The sequence below is a fragment of the Lonchura striata genome, chromosome 23 (genome assembly GCF_046129695.1).
Source record: "Lonchura striata isolate bLonStr1 chromosome 23, bLonStr1.mat, whole genome shotgun sequence".
Taxonomy (NCBI): Eukaryota; Metazoa; Chordata; class Aves; order Passeriformes; family Estrildidae; genus Lonchura; species Lonchura striata.
In genome coordinates, this window is record NC_134625.1 from 2,639,691 (window position 1) to 2,659,199 (window position 19,509).

The window sequence follows — 19,509 nt, forward strand, 5'->3', positions numbered from 1 at the left end:
TCCTGCACAGCCCCGCGTGCTGGAGGAAGGGTAATTAAAGCTGTGGTGTAATTAACGTGCACCTTGCCCCTCCTCTCCGCCTCCCCCCGATCACAGCCAGCCTTCAAAGGAAAATTAATGAGGCGGCCAAGTTCAGCTGAGGAGGAAAGGATGAAAAGAAGGGAAACAAAAACCAAAAAAACCAACAAAAACACCAACAAGGCGATTTTGGGGGTGTTGCTTTGGGCAGGCGGGTGCAGCCCCAACCCTTACCTCGGTAAATAATTCGTTTTCTGCATCAGCCTGCTTTTTTCTGTCCTGAACGGGGAAAAACAATGTGTAACCCAGGGAATTGTGTGGCTTTGGGGCGTCCGCCCTCGGACGCTGCTGGGACACCCCTGGGGAAGCCTTGAATCCAGCTGGTGGCAACTCCCCAGTGCCCTGGGGCTGCTGGTGGATGTGGGGCTCGGCCCACATGGCCTGGGGGCGATGAGAACCCGGGGTCAGGCGCTGCTGGGATGCTGACCCCTGCCTGTGTCCCTCCCTAGATGGACCGGGGGGAGTTCCAGCAGGATTCGGTGCTGAAGCAGCTCGAGGTGCTCAAGGAGGAGGAGAAGGAGTTTCAAAACCTGAAGGTGAGTTGGATCCTGGGCTGTCTCTGTCCCCAGTGAAGAGATGGGGTCAGAGCCCCCCGTCACTCCTGGCTGCACCCCTGTGCTGGGAACCCCTCCCTGGGCAGAACCAGCTCGTGCCTCACCCAGCCCTGCTGCTGCCAGGCCATGTCCTCGGGCCATGTCCCCAGTGCTGGTCTGTCCCAGAGGGCTGTCCCTGTGCAGGGAGAGAGGCTCTGGCATGCTGGCACTGTCTTGTGGCCCCAGCACCTTTTAGGTGCTGTGCTGCCAGGACAGTGGTGGGCAAGGGGCCCTTGTGTCCCGGCCTGGAGGGGGCTGATTGGAATTCACTGGTGGCACAAGAGGGCATTGCTGGATGGTTTGGAGGTTGAAGTGTCCTCCAAAGGGGGGCTATGAAAATGGGGAAGGGTCTGGAGGGTTCATAAGAGGAGCGGCTGAGGTGACTTGGCTTGTTCAGCCTGAAGGAGACCAAGGGGAGACTCATCAGGGTCTGCAGCTTCTTCCTGAGGGACAGCTCTGATCTCTGCTCTCTGTGACCAGCAGCAGGACCTGAGACAACAGCTGGAGCTGTACCAAGGAGGGTTAGGTTGGATATCAGGGAAAGGCTCTTCCCCCAGAGGTGCTGGCACTGCCCAGGCTCCCCAGGGAATGGGCACGGCCCCGAGGCTGCCAGAGCTGCAGGAGGGTTTGGATACTGCTCTCAAGGACAGGTGGGATTTTTGGGGTGTCTGTGCAGGGCCAGGAGTGGGACTGGATGGTCCTTGTGGGTCTCTCCCAGCTCAGCAAATTCGATGATTCTGATTAAGTCTCTCATGTCCTGGGTGAATGGGCAGGGTGGGCACCTCCAAATGCCACGGTACCCAGGGAGGCCACCACCAACCTGCCCCGCTTCTCCCACTCCCCAGGACCCCACCAACGGCTACTACAGCGTGAACACCTTCAAGGAGCACCACTCCACCCCCACCATCTCGCTGTCGGGCTGCCCGGCCGACCTGCGCCCGGCCGGCAAGCAGCGGGTGCCCACGGGCATGTCCTTCACCAACATCTACAGCACCCTGAGCGGGCAGAGCCGCCTCTACGACTACAGCCAGCGCTTCGTGCTGGGCATGGGCAGCAGCTCCATCGAGCTGTGCGAGCGCGAGTTCCAGCGCGGCTCCATGAGCGACAGCAGCTCCTTCCTCGACACCCAGTGCGACAGCAGCATCAGCAGCAGCGGCAAGCAGGACGGCTACGTGCAGTTCGACAAGGCCAGCAAGGCCTCCGCATCCTCCTCCCACCATTCCCAGTCGTCTTCCCAAAACTCGGACCCCAGCCGGCCCCTGCAGAGGCGGATGCAGACGCACGTTTGAGCGCCCCGGGCCGCTCGGACCCTCCGCGTGGGCGCCGTGGCTGCGCGCTCGGACAGTGGCGCCCGCCGGCAGCGGCGTGGCCAGAGGCCGGCTCCAGCCCCCGGAGCGGGGCTGCGGGCAGGGGCCGGCCGAGCACCCCCTCCCCGGCACACGCTAAGCACAACCCCGCCGAGGACGCGCCGAGCCCCGCGGAGCCGTCCCCGCCGCGCAGCCCCGCCGCTCGCCTCCGCTTCCCGCTGCCCTCCCCCGCCGCCTCCCCTCCCTTCGTGCTGTTCGGTGTCCGTACTTATAGAGTCCGTTTCGGGGGGTCCCGCCGTGGGGACAGGAGGTGGGCACAGCGGTGGGACAGGGACTCCCCGGGAAGGGCCTCTCCACGCTGTATCGCGGCACCGCGGTCAATACAAGAGGTGTTTCTCGTGGCACGCCTGGGCTGGTGGCCGCCCCGCGGGGACATCGGCTTCCCTGCCACAGAGCTGGCCTGGAGTCCGGGTGTGCCATGGGGCAGGCCCCATGGGGGCAGAAATGGCCGGTGGTGGAGGGAAACTGAGGCACGGGGCAGCTGGGACCCCAGCGTGGGAGCCAGGAGATGGGGCGTCACAACAGGTAAGGGGATGCGGGGACACAGTGGCATGGGGACAGGCCACCCTCCCTGCACCTCACAGCCCCAAACTCCCTCACACCCCCCATCGTGCCCCAGGAGCACCCAGCCCATCCCAGCCTCACCAGGACTTTATTGGGTGCCAGCATGAGCCCCAACACCCCCATCCATGGGTCCCCCCGACACCTGCAGCCCCACGGGGGCAGAGGGGACCCTACACCAACAGGGAGAAGGCACCAGTCAACCCCTCCATGGTGAGGGGACATCCCAAATGCCCACCCCTGCAGCCAAGCACACACCCGCCCACCCAAGGCCCCCCCGTCCCTGACACCAGTGGCATGCGGGCCCTGGGTGAAAGCTCCACCATAAATAAGCATTTAAATTAATTAAATTAATCTGCACCACCAAAGGGCCCTGGCAGATCCCGAAAGCCAAGCACCCCAGGGTGCCCCCACCCAGGGGGGCTGTGGGGACGAGTCCCTACACCAGCGCTAAGGCACAGGACAGGGCCGCCAAGTAAAAAAGGAAATTAAAAAAAAAGGGAGGGAATTAAATATTTGGGGGGAGGTCCAGGGCAGGGAGGAGGCAACATTAGCCTCTAAAGGCTCCCATTCCCTGGGGGGGGAGGGGAGGGGCCAGGACCCCAAAATCAGCCCCTCAGCAGGGCCCTCGTCAGTGTATGAGGGAATTAAGGGAAAGAGAATGTCCAGGGCAAGGGCTCCTGCCCTGACTCACCCCCTCAGGCCTGCTGGGAGGGAGGACCCCCGTACCCCAAAAACCCCCTGCAAGTCCTCGGTAGCTTCAGTGCGTCAGTAGAAAAGGCGCTGGGCACGGCCCCGCCGGGCTCCCCGCACCCCTGGGAGCAGCCCCACCCTGGGCACCCGCGGTCCAGCGCGGCCCCCAGCCCCGGCCCCGCTCCGGGAGTCCCAGGCCGTGGTGGCAACGATGCTGTGCCCTGGGTCGCTCCGGCCGTGCCAGCGCAGCGTCCCTGACCGCGCGGCACGGTGTCCCCTCGCTGAGGGGGACGGTCCCCGCGCAGCCCCAGCGCCCTCAGAAGTAGGTGAGGTTCCTGACGAGCCCCAGCTCCAGCATCCGCTTGATGGCCACGGCCTCGTGGGACACGTTGTGCTCTGATGCCTGCGGGACGGGGAGCAGGGGGTGACACCAGTCTGGGCCACGCGCTTTCCTTCCATCCCTCACACCTTCCCGCCCTCCACCTTGCCCACCCCACCAGCAGGGACTTCAGCCCCCCAAAAGCAGGGACAGAACCCTCCCCACCCAATCCCCCTGTCCACGAGCTCTTCTCACACATAAACTGGGGATGGATCCAACTCCCCGTGCCTCCAAAGACATTTGGCTACCAAGAGAAGTCGGATGATGACCATCCAAAGGTGAACTTCAACCTTCATCATGGGAGGGAGTGAGAGGGAAGAGCCTCCCGTGCCATTCAGCATCCTGGCACTGCTCTGTGGGCTGCCATCCCACCTCCTGGGGGAAAAATGGGGGGAACAGGGACAAAACTGTGGGGCACACACTTACGGCCATGGACTTGAGCGTGATCTGTTCGTAGTAGTGGATGGTTTGCTTCTTGTTGGCCGAATCGGGGTAGCCAAAGCCCGCGATGTGCACCAGGTCACAGAAGTGCAGTGCCAAGGTGATGGCCAGCAGCCCTGTGGTGGGCTTCTGGGGACACAGAGCCACAGCCTTCAGGGACAGCTGACCCCCGTCGGGGTGTGCAGGGTGACTGGCCATCCCCACCCCTTACCTGTTTGACCTTCCGTGGTTGCTTCATGGGGAGGTTGAGCAGTTTAGCAGCAGTTACTTCCATGTAGTAGGGATTGAGGACGCGCACTTGCTCCGGGTTGGCGTCCCAGATCAGTGGGGGCTGTTTCCAAAACCCTTTCCGAACCTGCAAGAGGCCAGATGTCCCCAGGCGTGGGGTGGCATGACAGCCGGAGTCTGGAGCAGCCAGGGAGGGGTTGGACCCGCTTCCCCACCACACTCACCCTCTTCTTGTCGTTAAGGATGGCCTCCATCCACTGGAAGTCCATGGGCTTGAAGGGCACGAGCACCAGCAGCGTGTCGGGGTTGTTCTCGGCCCGGGGGTCGAAGTGGGCTGACTCGGGGTAGAAGAGGCGCATGGTGGTCTTGGAGCCCACGTCCTGCTCGTAGCCATGGACCGGGGCGTTGTTCAGCCTTTGGGACATGGCAGGCGTCAGCCCCAGCTGCGGGTGGTGCTGGGGGAGCAGAGGGCCGGGCTCGGGGCTGTACCTGATCACCACATCGTAGGTGTCGATGGTGTCCCCCATGGAGCTGTTGCGGAGCCGGTGGCCGTTGCCCACCACGGCACACCTCCGGCACTTCAGGCTGCCGGAGAAAACCCTGTCTCAACCAGGCCTGTTCCAAAGCCGGGCTGACTGCAACCACCACAGGGGTTCAACCTGGTGTTGTCCAGTCTCCAAACCTTCCCACGCTCCATCCACCACCCCTGGGTTGCAGAGCTTCATTTTGCCAAATCCTGGGCCCTCAACAGACACATTTCAACCGCCCCCAAGAGAGCAATGATGAAGAAAAAGAGAGAAAAGCCCCTAAACCCACCCCAGTGTTACCTCTGGATGCTCTCGGGCAGGGAGTAGTGGGTGATGGACAGCAGGCGCAGGAGGATGTCTTCTGCAAAGCAAGGACAAGGACAGGGTGAGGAAGTTGAGGAAGGTGAGGGAGACAGCTCCTGCCTGGCACAACACTCTGAGTGCTGCCCCATCCCTGCCGAATTTGCTCCTACTGTTAATCCAGATTTCAAGCAGATAATCTGTTTCTGGGGCTTAGTAAAACCTGGCCCACCCTAAACTCTTTTAAGAGGCACAATGTGTGAGAAAATACTCGCTGCAGAGTCTAAAAACCAAGAAAATAGCTTGGGAATAGTCCCCAACAAAATCAACCTGCAGATGTCTTTAGGAAAAGGGAAGTTGAAGCCCCAGGAGCAGCAGCAGGACAGACAGACAGACCCCACAGACCATTGTCAGGCTTACCACTTCCCTTGGTGCCATAGGGCAGCTCGTAGAGCGACGGCGTCTTCACCCAAAAATAATCCTTCAGCTGCAAGAACAGTGGGTGGTCCCTCGTGTAGCTGCCAAGGAGCAAAGGGTCAGTGAGACTGGGATCAAGGATGGCACAGGGAGGGGGGTCCTGGCTCTGCATCCCCCCCACTCCCTGCTCCCAGCCCCGAAACTCACTTCCCGATGAGCTGCGCCGCTTTCTTTTCCACCTCCCCAAGGGGACACGTTGTCTTGTTGTTTTCTTGCACAGGGAAATAAAAGCTGTAAAGGAAGAGGTTAATTAAATCAAATGATGCCCGTTCCTCTGCAGCCCCCTCCTGGCAAGAGGGGCTCTGGCACCCCCAGGCACCCCCACTGTGGGATTCAAGTTGTGAGAGAGAGAGATTTCCAGCCGGATTTAAGGCTGGCACTTCCTGGGCATTTATCTGCTGGGCTTGCAGCCTTGCATCAGAAGAGGTCTCTCTTGCTCTGCTCATGAACCTCACACTCCACTCTCCCCATCTCCATCAGCATCGCTGGCACTGGGAAGAGAGCAGAGCTTCCCATCCTCCCGGGCTCAGAAAAGCACCAGCATTTGCAAAAAACCCCGCAGAGCCCAACCACCACCACACACTGGGGGGGAACCTCGCTTGTGTCCCCCATTCTCCAGCAGCCGAGGATGCTGCCACCTCCCCAGTCCCCTTGGATCCAGGGACTCTGCCATGCTCTGGCATCCCTGTGAGGGATGGGCAGGAAGCAGCTGCCTCCCAGGAGTGAAGGAAAGGGCAGGAGGTCCATTAAACTTGAGTAAGAAGCACTCACAGCTGTATGTACCTGTCTTCCCGGTAGATCGAGTACCAAACCATCACCAGAAACAGCGCCAGCACCCCGAGTATCTTCCCTCCTGCAAGCCCAGAGGGGAGGGGGAGAGATAAACCAGTGTCAGCCATGGGGTTTAGATGATTGCTCGTGGGGTCCCACAGCATCCTGAGCTAGATCCAGGATGGCAGAGCCTTCTCCTCAGGGAGCAGGTTTGGCTGGCACCACAACCCAGAGAGGAGCAGCTCTAACATGAGTCAGGTGGTTTTGTCTCAGGTTTAAAGCCCCTGTGACGTTTCTCTTTCCTCTTGACTGCTTTTTATCAAAGCCTAGGCAAACATCCCTTTTTCCGTGTGTCTCCATCCCATTTCTGTGCAACAAAGTCCAAGGAGTTCCGGGTGTCCAAGCCCAGAGATCAAGGTCCCCAAACCCAAACTGGGACCTCCTCCTGTGACATCCCACCACTCCATCACCCAACTGGAACCACAGCAAAGCAGCATCCAACCCCCAGATTTCCAAATAGAAATCCCCCAGGCTCCCCATCCCTGCTTGGACAGAGGCAGACGGGATCCCTGTGGGACTCACGGGACTTGTTGATCATTTTTATCAGCAGGAAAGGGATCAGGCGGGGGCCAGAGCTCTCATTGTGGCTGGTCACCTGCAGCAGGAAAACATGGAAAAACCATCGGAGCTGATCCTAAAACCCCATCCAAGAGGCATCACCCCCCGCTTGCCCATCTGCATCTGCAGACAAGCAGATGCAAGTGTTCCCCAAAGGATTTATTTCTTTAAATTCACATTTCTTTGTTGCCAAAAGGTTGGTTTAGAGAGCTTATCAAAGCCAAACAAGCAGCACTTCCCAAGGAGCTTCAGCCCTGCAGATTAAAGGCCAAAGGAAAAAAAAATAATTAGAGAGGAAAAATAAGCTCCCAATGGGGTTTCATCCACCAAATACCATGGAGGAGACTTTAAACTCAGCTTAAGGATCCACCTGGCACCAGCAGATACAAAGTTAATGTGCCACCACAAAGCCAGTCAGAAAGGACAGGAGCAGCCGAGCAGGACCAAACCAAAGAGCATCACATACTTTGGGAACCTCCAACGCCTTGGATTCACCCATCCTGGCCTGGGGAAAGGAGGTGCTGGAGCTTAGTGCCCACACAAACACTGCCCAGGGAAGTGGGGACTCTCTTGTGCTCCTCTGAAACCTCTCACTCCTGGAATAAGGAGCAAAGAGCCGTGGTTGGATCCATCCCAGGATCAGCTCCTCCCATCCCACCAGGACACAGCAAGGACAGAAAATGAACTCACCGGGTGGGAGAAGCTTTGGGGTCCAGGGGAGGCTTTGCTCCCCGGGTGAATCCTGCTCTAAGCCAGGCTCAGAGCTGGGCTTGGCTTTGCCCCTGATAACTGAGCTCCTCCAGGCTCTGACCAGACACGTCTGGGTGTGCTGAATGCCAGCCAAGGGGAAAGGTGTACATGGGGCAGGGCGATGCAAAACTCTCGAGCAGAGCCTGCCCATCAGAGCCTCCAGGGTTTACTCACCTGCCAAGGAAGGACACCCACCTCACCCCATCCCTGCCCAAGGAAGGGCCACTCACAAACCTGGCACCTGCCAAACACCCGGCAGGCCACGGCCTCAGCCAGTCAAACACCAGGTCTGGGGGCAAAAATGCATCAGGAATGAAGAGAAACGGGGCCAGAGAAGGTTCCACAAGAGCCAGGCTCTTCCCTTCCCTGCCACGGACTTCTGAAGTTAAAAGGGCAGGAGAAAAATTAATTTAAAAGGGCAGGAAGGGCAATTAAAAGGCAATTGAGGACAATTAAACCACACTAAAAGCAACGGGACAGGACACTAGAAAAAGAAAATTGTGTCCATTTGGCAGCAGAGGGACGGGGCAGGTGAGGAGGTCCCCTAGGAAAACACCTCCCTCTGAACCACTTCTCCTTCATAAAACATGGATAATTGTGCCCCATCATTTCCTGGGGGTTCCAGAAAGGGGAAGTAACCCCCCATCCCAACTGGCTCTCATCCTGCATCTGAATTTCCAGCTCAACAAGCCCCTCCTGCTTGGGAAGATGAAACTACAGCTGGGTCCTCACAGGTGGGAGCAATATAGGGAGAAGGCACAGGGAGAGTCTCACCCCTTTACATATTACAATTGCTTGGAAAAAGTAAAATTAGGGGAAAGTAAAAGGCAGCTTGTGCTTCCTGGGGAGTTTTGTTTTTAGTAAAACTGGCCACAAAAGCCCTAAGGGGAAATCCACTGCCTCAGCTGGAGGCTGGGTTTGCTTCTGGGGGGCCTGCTTGCCCAGGGCTGGGAAATTGCTGGGCACCAGGACCTGGTTTTAGCACCAGGTTCACCCCCCACCTTCATCCTTGGGTGCCAAAACACCCAACCAAGCACACTTCACCCCTTCCAGCGGTGAAAGCACTGGGAAAATCTGCTCTGCCCACAATGTTTGCCTTCACATACCAGCTTTTTTTACTTTTTTTTTTTTTTTTGACAGCTTTATGATCTTTTCCCAGGCCTGTATGCACAAGCTGGGCCTGATGCAAAACTTTTCTAAGGCAAACATGGGTTTATAATCCCTGAGGAGAAGCAGCATTGTTTAGTGAAGCGATCAGGGAATGCGGTGCAAAGCAGAGCACACCCAGCTGCCCCCGCACCCCTGGTGCCTCTGGAAGGAGTTCAAGCTCCCCACAGCCCTCCCAGATCCACAGCCCACACCAGAGCAGCTGCTGAAAGCACTGCTGAACACCCCGAGCCAGCTCCTGTGTCCTCCTTGTGGGGTGACTGGAGGCAGCAATGCCAAAGGGTCCTGCTGGTCCCCACAGCATCCCCAGCCTTGCAGCACCCTCAGAGCCTCCTGCAGCATCTCTGTCCCACCACAGCACCCTCAGAGCCTCCTGCAGCATCCCCAGTCTTGCAGCACCCTCAGAGCCTCCTGCAGCATCCCTATCCCACCACAGCACCCTCAGAGCCTCCTGCAGCATCCCTGTCCCACCACAGCACCCTCAGAGCCTCCTGCAGCACCCCTGTCCCACCACAGCACCCTCAGAGCCTCCTGCAGCATCCCTGTCCCACCACAGCACCCTCAGAGCCTCCTGCAGCATCCCTGTCCCACCACAGCACCCTCAGAGCCTCCTGCAGCATCCCCAGTCTTGCAGCACCCTCAGAGCCTCCTGCAGCATCCCCAGTCTTGCAGCACCCTCAGAGCCTCCTGCAGCATCCCTATCCCACCACAGCACCCTCAGAGCCTCCTGCAGCATCCCTGTCCCACCACAGCACCCTCAGAGCCTCCTGCAGCATCCCTGTCCCACCACAGCACCCTCAGAGCCTCCTGCAGCATCCCTGTCCCACCACAGCACCCTCAGAGCCTCCTGCAGCATCCCTGTCCCACCACAGCACCCTCAGAGCATCCTGCAGCATCTCTGTCCCACCACAGCACCCTCAGAGCCTCCTGCAGCATCCCTGTCCCACCACAGCACCCTCAGAGCCTCCTGCAGCATCCCTGTGCCACCACAGCACCCTCAGAGCCTCCTGCAGCATCCCTGTCCCACCACAGCATCCCCAGTGCCCCCCGAGTAGCCTCGTCCCAGCACAGTATCCTCAGAGCACCTCATGGGAATTTGGTTTCACAGCATCCTCAGTCCCACAGTATCCCTGTTCCTGCAGCATCCCTGGTCCCCCACAATGTCCTCAGAGTCCCCTGGCACCTGTGTCCCATCACAGCACCCCTCAGATCCTCCCTGGATCCCATGCTGCAGCCTCCCTGTCCTGCAGGGAGAGACTCGCTGGGATCAACCCTCGTTCCCCAGGCTTGTTCCAGGGCTCTGCCTGCCCCACCGAGCCTGAAGCTGGGGGGAAAGTCCCCGCTGGGTTCAGCTCCCCACACCTGGCAGAAGTGCCTGGAAAAGCCCTTCTTTGATGTAGCAGGATGCACCCCCACTGCACCGGGGCTGCAATTATCGCTGCACAAAGAATCCAAAAGGCCCGTGGCCCATTCCCCATCTCTCACTCCCTTCCCCACCCCTTGTTCTGGGAAAGCCCCATCCCAGGATGCTGCAGAGGCAGCTCATGTCCAAGCCTCGTGGAGTTTCCCTGTCTGCCTCTGACCTGGAGCAGCATTTGGCCTCCCAGTTTCACCATCTCCTCTGGGAGATGCCAGCAACACCCATACAGGCCAACCCTCCCGCCAGGGAGGAAACGCAGAGAGGATCATCCCTGTATCTCCATCTGCCCATTCCCATCTCCCCCCATGGCCTCAATGGCTCCAACATTTCCAGATTTAAGGCATGTCAATCCACAAAGTGGAAGCAAGCACCTGCCAAGCTGCTCCCAGCCAAAATAAAAAAAAAAGGGGGGGAAAAAAGGAATTTAAAGGCACGGAACAAGCACGGATGTGGGGAGTGGTTATAAATTCCTCCACAGCATCCCAGCATGGATGGATGGTGATCCCAGGCCATCCTGGCAAAGCATCATGGACCAGCAGCTTTGGTACTTTTCTGTTTCCATGGTAACCTATGGGCTGGGAAAAGCATGACAGGAGGCAAGGACACATCTCCTGTGCTCCCACCGTCCCATCCCACATGCCCACGGGACACGGAGCCACCCACTGCCTGCTCCAGCTTTCCTGGGTAAGAAGGACGCTCACTGAAAAATAAGCATCTCTGACAGTTTATCCCAAAAAACCACATCTTTATTTTTAACTGAAGGAGAATTGGATAGCACCTGAGCAAAGGATGCCCTGGCAGTCTCTAAGGATTCACTCGCAGCAGTGGGAACAAAAGGGAGACGGACAGACAGACAGACAGGCCAGCACAGACCCTTCAATCCCAGCCACACCATCTCTCCCCAGCTTCCCGGGCACATGGAGCTTTTGGGAACCAGCAGGGCAGATCCTGTGCTCCCTGGAGGACAGCCAGGACCCCCACAGAAGCAGTTTAGAGCCCCGGGATCTTCCAAGCTGCCCCGGCACAACCGCGCGTGCCAAGCCCGAGTGCAGCCGGGGGCCATCCTGCAGGGAAAGCATCCAGCCAACTGCAGGCACTGCCTGGGCTTGGCAGAGCATCAAAGACACCCAAATCCCCAGCCTGGCATCCCAAACCTTCCTCGCCCCGGTTGCTGCAAGCTCCTGGTGCTTGGGGAGATTTTTTTCCAAGCTGGAGAGAAAATCCTTGTGGGATCGCAACCCTCACCAGTGCAAGCCCAAGATCAGATCTGAGACGTTGCATGGCAGGGAGAGAGGGATACCAAGGGGGCACCAGGGATGCTGGGAGGGGGCAAGGGATTCCAAAAACCACGGAGCAGAGCAATGTCAAGAGCTGGAGCCGCAGTGGCGCGGGCTGGGGGGATGAAGAGGGTCGTGAGGGCACACTACTGCAAAAATCAACTCCACTGGACATTGGGCGTGACCCTACAGAGGGTGTGGAGCCAGCCCAGCCCGTGCATTGATACCCACATTTATCCTATTTTAAGAGCCCTGCGAGTCACTTTAAAGGAATCTTTAAAGGAATCTTAATTGCCTCTTACTCGGAGTGGCAGCGCTGTTTCCTTTACCATGGTATCCCAGGCACACAATAACCCAGCCAAAGATTTACGATAGGGGAAGCAAGCCCTCTTTGGCATGTGAGTATTAACAAAATATTTACCCATGACCAGGCTGCAATTTTGAAGGTGGCAACAGCAAATAAGTTCAGGGACAACAAGTATTTTCACAGTGACAGGTCCTCAGGATAAATCCAAGCTGCTTCTGTCTTCCCATGGCACTGTTGGTTTTAATGTGCTCCAGAGCAATTCAGACCAGCCCTGGCTCCATCCTCTCCTCTCCCTCTATGTTTTTTTCAATCCATGTAGCAGAAAAAACAAAGGGAGGGGACACAAATCCCTTCCTACAGCCCCAAAACACCGGCTATGTGTGTATCTCACTGCTCTGGGGTAACCTCAGGCCGTCACAGAGCTACAGGGCTACAGTTAAGCTACAGTGTTAAGAGATTACATATTATTATTATTATTTTTTATTATATAGGTTTAATAACTCTTTTGCTATTTGAAACACTAAAATAAAGACCTTCTCTTGCTGTATGCAGCTCGCTACACCTGGAGGTTATGGCCGAGCTGCTGAAGAGAGCAGAGCCACCCATGGGGTGTGAAGCCCCGCTAAGGAGATGAGGGCAGTGATAATCCTGTGGGATTTCATCCCTGATCCCCTGACATTGATCCAGGCACGCTCTTCTCCTACCTGCCCCGTCCTACCCCCCTTGCTGCCACACTCACCTCGGTGCCGCGTTTACTCTCCGGTATCACCATCCTCAGGGATCAGCCAGGGATGCAGCAGCAACAGCAAAAGTGGCTTTGGCAACACAGCTTTGAGCCCGTGTTTTGGGTTAAATCTCCCCCCAAAAAAGCAGCAGAAAGGGAAGGCAGTGAGCTGGGGGTGCAGGCAGGGTGCTGGCAGCCTCTCCTCACTCTCCTGGGAGCAGCAGGCAGAACACCCACTGGGAGAACCACTCCCTTACAGTTCGAGAAGGTAAAAACTAAACCAACTAAACCACGAGATGCTCCAGCCCATACCCAATCCAAACTCAAGCAATGCACCAGCTCTTCTGGGAAAAGGGGTGGGAAATTAAGGGACATCAAGCTCCAGGGCTAAGTTATCCTGCAGGGAGCTCCTGCTCCCAATGGCTTTTGACTCCGAGGGTCCCCTTTTGGGCTCAGAAGCTGCATGCCATTGCCATCCCCCTTGCAAGGCTCACGTGTAACCTCAGCCCCACGGTTTCTCCTCTGTTTCCTGTTTTGCACCAGATTGAGAGGAGCGGAACTGCCAGAGACACCCCACAGCCTGATTTGGTCGGCCCCAAATCCCCTGGGTTCTTCTTTTCTCTCATGTATAGAGCAAATCACCCCCCAGCATCACCTCGGTGCTCCGTTAACCCACGCAGGGAGGAGGATCCCCATCCCAGGGAGACTTTTTCCTGCATCCCCGGCGGCGGGAGAGGCTGACACCAGTCGCGGCAGGGCGGGGATTAGCTGGCAGCGAGTCACGGCTACTTACGGCCCGTCCTCTCGGTCCAGGCGGAGCAGGCGGGAGCTCGGCGGGATCCCCGCGGCCGTCCTCTGTTCCCCTGCGAAGGGAGAGCGAGAGGAGAGAGAGGAGAGAGCATCCTTAGCGCTGCCGCCGGCGCTGGAGGATGCGCGGATCGCTGCGCATCCCCGGCCCGGAGCGCCGGGCGGAGCCCGCCCCGGGCCAGCGCGGCCCCGGCGAGCCCGCACAGGTTCAGCCGAGGGGGAGCTCTCCGAAAAGCCTCCCAGCTCCGAAAATCCAGCCCCTTCCCACCCACCTCGGCCGGCAGCGGCGCCCCGGGGCCGGGCTCCCCGCCGCTCTTAAGGAGGCGGCGCGGCCAAGCGCAGCGCGGACCTCGCCGCAGCTTTCCCCGACATCCCTCGGCCTTTCTCACCCAAATCCCCTCCCGTGACTCGCTCGCACTTGTAGGAAGACCCCGTGAGATGGAGCAGTGCCCTTTCCCAGGGAAAAGGGAATGCAGCTTTCCTGCCCTCCTGCACAGAGAACGCTCCTCACTCCCGCATCTCTGGCGCCTTTTCCCCCAAAAGTTTCCAAACTGCACATCCTAGCCCAGCATTGTAATATCCTTATGATTTGGGGGAGGAAAATCCTGCCGAGAGACCACGCCACGCACAGAAACCCTCCTGCCATGCTGCCACTCAGAGAAAGCCTCTCTGCTCTGATCCCAAGTCATGCTCCCAGGTAAGTCAGGCAGGCAGGGGAGCGAGCCCACTGCTGCCCCGGTTAGCCCCAGGGCAGCAGCTCTGCTCTTCTCCCTGTGCCCCTGGGATGGATGGGGCACAGGGAGATGTGCCAGCCATGCCCCCCCCCAAAAAAACACACGAGAGGGAATGTCAGCTCATTTCAGTGCAAGAAACAGTGATGCAGATGAGGAAGCCAAGCTTCTCTCTGTCAGCTGCTCCTTAAGCCCTGGCAGGGAAGGTGCTTCCGAGGGAAAGCTTTGAAGGGCCAGAGGTTTCCTCACCTCTCTCCATCTTTTCTAGCTAGGAAAAGCAGAGATGAGAGAGGTGCAAGCCTTCCCCACAGCATGCTCCTCTCTTAATATCCCATTAGTTTAACAAAGAGGGCTACATCCTTGTCCAAGGGGTGGGGATGGAGACCACCCAGGAGCCTGAGATGGTTTCTCATGGATCCTTCTTGCCAGGGATCAGGCTTTCTGCACATGCCCTGGGATGACAGGGATGGCTCCATCCCAGTTTCATATCTTCCCTCTCTGCCCAAAGAACCTTTTCTTCCTTGTTTGCCTTGAGAGGCAATTAATCCCAAGGGCTCAGGGCAATCAGCAGCCAAACCAAATGCACCTGAGGCCACAAAATTAATCTTTGGCACCAGGGTCCTTCCAAAAGCCCTGAATCCACCTGAGCATCCAACACTGCTGCTTCTGACACAGAGCCTTTTCATTTAGAGCTGTGAATTATAGGATCCACTAACAAGGTTAAACTCTCCCTAGGGAGCTCCTGCTAAAGCATTTCATGGCACAGCATCAGCCCCTGCCTGTGGAAATGAGGATGTTCAGAGCTGCCTGGGGGCTCCAGGAGGATCCTGCAGCCCTGGGTGAGAAGGAGACTGCTGTACCTTAAAGCACAGCAGCCAGGCAGGATCCTGGTGGATCCCAGGTCTTGCCCTGAGCTGGTCTTTCCAGCTCGACTGGAAGAGCCAGGAGCTGGATTGCTGCTGCTCTTCCCGAGGTTGTTTTCCAGCCATCCCAGTGGTTTCCCTGCCATGAGCCCATGCAATCAGATGTTCCCAGGTCCAGAAAAGTCCCATCACAGTTCCAGTCTCCACCAGGTCAGGAGCTGCTGTCTCCACCACGTGCCGCAAGCAGCTCAACCCATCCAGCAGTTGATCCCAGCAGGAAATTAACTTCACACATCCCAGACCCCTCAAGAAGCCCTAAACAAGCTGGATTTTGCTCCTTTCCTTCTCCAGCTCTGTTGCTAGCTTCAGTTGCTTCTCCTGCCTATCAGTTTAATAATTTAAATAATAATTTCCAAATCTGAGGGGTAAAAAGGCACCTTCTGACCACTCCCCAACATCTGCCTCCGGGATGCTCATGGCTTTGAGGAAAAGAAAACAAAAATCCAGCCAGCACATCCGTTCCTGTGCTAAAGACTAAAGCCAGCCAGAACTGGCCCTTTGAGGGGCTCAGCCCCAGTGTAGGAGCATCCTGGCAGGAATGGATATTCCAGAGGCAGGAGGGGACACACACGGGGCAGGGATGAGCCTCCAAATTCCTCCTGTCACCATCCTCCCCATCGAGGACCAGATCTCTGCAGGGCTGTTCAAACAGGGGAGGGGGAGATGAAGATGAGTCTCTGGCCAGACCTGCAGGGAGGCAGCCGTCCGTCTGTCTGTCCCTCTCCGTCCGTCTGTCCCTCGGTGCTCCATCGCCGGCGCCAGCCTCCCTCTGTTAAAATTACCTCCCGAGGGGGGAGAGAGCAAAAGCCAGGCTGGGAGGGGAATAAAATCCAGGTGAGCTCATCCTCCTCCAGAGAAAACGTCTCCAGCTGGCAGGAGCGAGGTGTTTCCAAGCCCGGCACATCCCTCACGTCACCCCAGTCGCTATGGCCCCGGGACCAGCAGCTTATTCATTCAGCAAGTATTTCATGGGAGATAATCCAGCTGCTTCCCAGCCACCCTCTGGCCAAGACAAAGTTGTAATTCCAGTGTGGGAATTACACTTTGGGAAGAGGTTTCACTAATGGTCATCCCGGTGGATGCTCCCTGTCCAGGACAGCACAAAAGGGCAACCACCAGGTGAAGCCCCATCCTTAAATTCTATGTTTCTTTAATTATATTAATAATTTATTACATTGATTAAACTATTTTATTAAAAATAAAATCATTTAATAAAACTATTTCTATCAAATCCCCGAGAATGGGAAGAAAAGCAAAGCTGCCCAGCCAAGCCGGATTATCCAAAGCAGCGACCGACCTAAAAATAAACCACTGCTATTTAAGGATGAGCCTCCCACAATAACCACCCCCCACCCCAAAAAAATTTAAAGGAAAAAATAGACATATTCCCAAGCTGGGGTGTTGAGCATCACCCACCATACCAAAAAAAGCCTACTTTGGGTTCACTTCCTAGCACAAGTCTGCACTTCCAAGAGAACAGCATCCCCAGGCTGAGTGCTGCTGATTTCCAGACACCCCATGCAAATAAATAATTAAGATTTAAAGCTGCATTTGCATAATACAGATAATCTGTCGATTTAACTTGTAAATGCAGGGGGGATTATGCAGCAACGGTTGTTAATTAGGCAGCAAAGGGGCTGGGGAAGCCCCAGCTCCAGGGCAGATGCCAATGGACCACCAGGAAGCTGAAGAAGCCAAATGTGAGGAGGACTCAGGGCTCTGTCAGTGGGACCTGGTCCTGGGGCAGGTGCCAAGGTGTTGGGGCTCCAAAACCTTGTGTTCATCCATATTTTAACTGAAAATCCCCTCCAGCTCCCCAAACCTTCATCAGGAGCTGCCCATCCCTTCCCACACTGCCTGCACCACCCAAGCCCTTGAGGGCTGCCGTCACCCCACAAGAAAAAAGGCAGTGGAAAAGAAGCCCAGGGTAAGATTTCTGAGGACAAATCGCATCTTTTTGTTGCATAAAGAGCCTGCTCTGACAGCTGGGCTCTTGGCCACCCTCGGTTCCCCTATCCCAAATACCAGACCCCGCCCAGGAGCAAAACCTGTTGAGCCCGAATATGCCCGAACAGACAGTTCTTTGTGATTTTTTTTTCCCCGTCTATTTTTTGGTTTGGAAGCAGCACTGGTGATCGCACAGGGATGGGCCCGAGGAATTCCCAGCCCTCGGCAAGGCAGCACCACATTTAACCCCTAAAGCCCCTCTCTGCCCTTAATTTCTGGCACCGTCCCACTTCCCACACCCTAGTCCTGTTCAGTCCTGCATTCCCAAAGTTCACTTGCATCCCCCTTCTCTGCATTTTTCTCCCTCACTTCCCATTTTCCCCTCAAGGCTTCAGTGCTTTCCTCCATTCCCAACACAGACAGGTCTGATCCATGCTCATGTCACAAAATCTCACCCCCAGACCACAAGCCAGGGGGGTCAGATGAGCCCAGCATCCACAGAGCTGCTGTGCTGGGGGTTTAATCCCCATCCAGCAGTGTTTTATGACCCATGGTGGGAATGCTGGGCTGGCTGGGTCACACAGCATCAGCAAAGCACCAGAGCAGCGTTTAAGACTCCTCAACTCTTGCCCAGCACTCTCCTGCCTCAGTTTCCTGCCGTTTTGGGGCTGAGGGAAGCTCTGCCCCATTGGCAATGTGGGCAGAGGGTGCAGCAAGGGATCCCAAACCCCAAACTCCATCCCAGCTCATTTACCTCCATTTTAAAAGAAATTTAAAAACCACCCGATGTCGCAAGCAGCTCAAACCCCGATGGAGGATCCACCCCGGGGCTCCGGCTTGTGCAACACCACGGGGTGAGTTCCAACCTCTCACCACTGGCATCAGGCTCTGGTTAAAAAATTAAGGCTCAGCTTACTCAGCCTGGCCGGATATTGGGATGTCGAATCCGGCTGGGAAAACTTCGGCGGGCTGGGGGAGACATTTTGCAAGGGGAAGAGCAGAACAGGAATGGCATCTGGAAGCGATTGAAGGCAAGGAGCCTCTCTCTCCCTGGCGCAGCAGGGAATTCCAACGGCGTGAGCTCAGGTTAAAGCCTCCTTCACAGACCCAGGATTAAAGAGAAGAACCAAACTTCAGCACAGATAATGTGTTTTTAAACCTGCAAAAAACAGGGGATAGGAAACCAGCTTCCTGCACGGTCATATCCAGACGTGGTTTGGTGATTTAGGGTTGTTCTGACTTGCAATAAATAGAAGCCAAAACTCCAAAACGGCGCAGAAATCCTTCCATGGATTTGTGGATCTAACTTCTGGTGTGGTGTCAGGAGTCTTCCTTCAGCCCTACACCATCCATCCCTTGGGACCACTGCATCCCACCTCCGAGCACCTCTTGCCTCATCCCATGATGGTCCAGGAGCATCCCAGCATCCTCAGGATGGCACGGAAGAGCCGATGGAGATCGCCAGCCTAGCTCGGACCGAGCAGTCCTCCACAAGGAGCTGACACAGTGGGGAGTCCCCAGCCCCTTCCAGTCTTCCCCGAGCCAAAGCACGGGGAGGGAGCCGCAGCTGGTCAAACCCACCGTCGCTGGACAGCCCAGCGGAGCAATGCACAGCAGGCAGCTCCACGCGGGACGGGCAGCCCCCAGCCCCGCTCCTGGCCCGTCCCGCTGCCCCGGGTCGCTGCCCCGGCCCCGTCCCGCGGCGGGAGCCCGGGAGCAGCGCTGAGCCCGGCCCGGGAGCCGCGGCCGCGCTCGGGGCGCTCCGCAGCCGGCAAAACACATCCCGGAGAGCAGCCCCAGCCGCCAGCATCCGCCTGTCCGAAGGAAAACCGGGATGGAGAGCGGCTCCTTTGGTTTTTCCGTTCCCTGACAGCCAAATGCCTTTCTCCTTCCTCCAAGGAAATTTTCCAGCCCAGCCCCAGTCACATGCAAGGGGTCAGCAGCTGGAAAAGCAAGAGATTAGCAAGTACTGGGGTTGTTTTCCTCTTCCCTCCCAAGAAGACACAGAATTTTCCTAGAAAAAGCTCAGAAAAAAACGAGGATTACAGCTGGAGGACAGAGAAGAGTGAAAGTAAAGTGACAGGAACTGAAGAAACACAAAAAAATAGAGAACCAGAAGTTGCAACGAGCAGCATGAAAGTATCAGATAATTTCCTTTCCTCACTGCAAAACCAAAACCACTCACACAAGTGTCCCTGGGGGCAACATTTGGGGGGAGGGGTCCCAGAGTGGAATGGGTAGAGAGGATCCCAGAGGGAACATGGTGAATCCAGGATGCCAGCCTCTGCAGGAACAGGACCATATCCCTGCTCCTTACACAGCCATCATGCTACATCCAGAAGAAAAAAAAATGAAAGGGGAAAAATAACATTAAATAAATTTAAAAAAAAAAAAAAAAGGGCACAATAGGGAAAGCTGTGGAG

At 56.8% G+C, this 19,509-nt stretch overlaps 2 protein-coding genes across 5 annotated transcripts in view; one reads left to right on the top strand and one right to left on the bottom strand.

Annotated features, from left to right (window-relative positions):
- Window positions 1–2,024, top strand: part of KIRREL3 (kirre like nephrin family adhesion molecule 3) — a 384,768-nt gene extending 382,744 nt beyond the window's left edge. For all 3 annotated transcript variants that reach the window (XM_077787972.1, XM_077787973.1, XM_077787974.1), the window contains 2 exons: window positions 528–614; window positions 1,517–2,024. In XM_077787972.1, coding sequence (XP_077644098.1) covers window positions 528–614; window positions 1,517–1,960 — 531 coding nt within the window. In that variant the 3' untranslated portion in view covers window positions 1,961–2,024. The remainder of the gene's footprint in view (window positions 1–527; window positions 615–1,516) is intronic.
- A 1,584-nt stretch (window positions 2,025–3,608) lies between these two features.
- ST3GAL4 (ST3 beta-galactoside alpha-2,3-sialyltransferase 4) lies at window positions 3,609–18,192 on the bottom strand. 2 transcript variants are annotated; one of them, XM_021525753.3, is made up of 12 exons: window positions 18,003–18,192; window positions 13,472–13,541; window positions 6,998–7,070; window positions 6,428–6,497; window positions 5,792–5,875; window positions 5,588–5,685; window positions 5,168–5,228; window positions 4,830–4,925; window positions 4,565–4,754; window positions 4,324–4,467; window positions 4,098–4,241; window positions 3,609–3,695 (listed from the first exon to the last, which is right to left on the bottom strand). In XM_021525753.3, the coding sequence occupies exons 3-12, from the start codon at window positions 7,011–7,013 to the stop codon at window positions 3,609–3,611; spliced, it is 990 nt and encodes a 329-aa protein (XP_021381428.1). In that variant the 5' UTR covers window positions 7,014–7,070; window positions 13,472–13,541; window positions 18,003–18,192. The 2 variants fall into 2 exon arrangements, with proteins under 2 accessions (XP_021381428.1, XP_077644101.1); XM_077787975.1 differs by lacking the exons at window positions 13,472–13,541; window positions 18,003–18,192 and having other exon boundaries at window positions 6,416–6,497; window positions 6,998–9,317.
- Between the last annotated feature and the right edge of the window lie 1,317 nt (window positions 18,193–19,509).

What these genes read in the sequence shown, in the direction of transcription:
- ST3GAL4 (XM_077787975.1), bottom strand. An exon ending in GCGGCGCAGCTCATCGGGAA is followed by an intron (nt 5,686 to 5,791) that starts GTGAGTTTCGGG and finishes GCTCCTTGGCAG; the next exon opens with CTACACGAGGGACCACCCAC. An exon ending in CTGCCCGAGAGCATCCAGAG is followed by an intron (nt 4,926 to 5,167) that starts GTAACACTGGGG and finishes TTTCTCCGGCAG; the next exon opens with CCTGAAGTGCCGGAGGTGTG.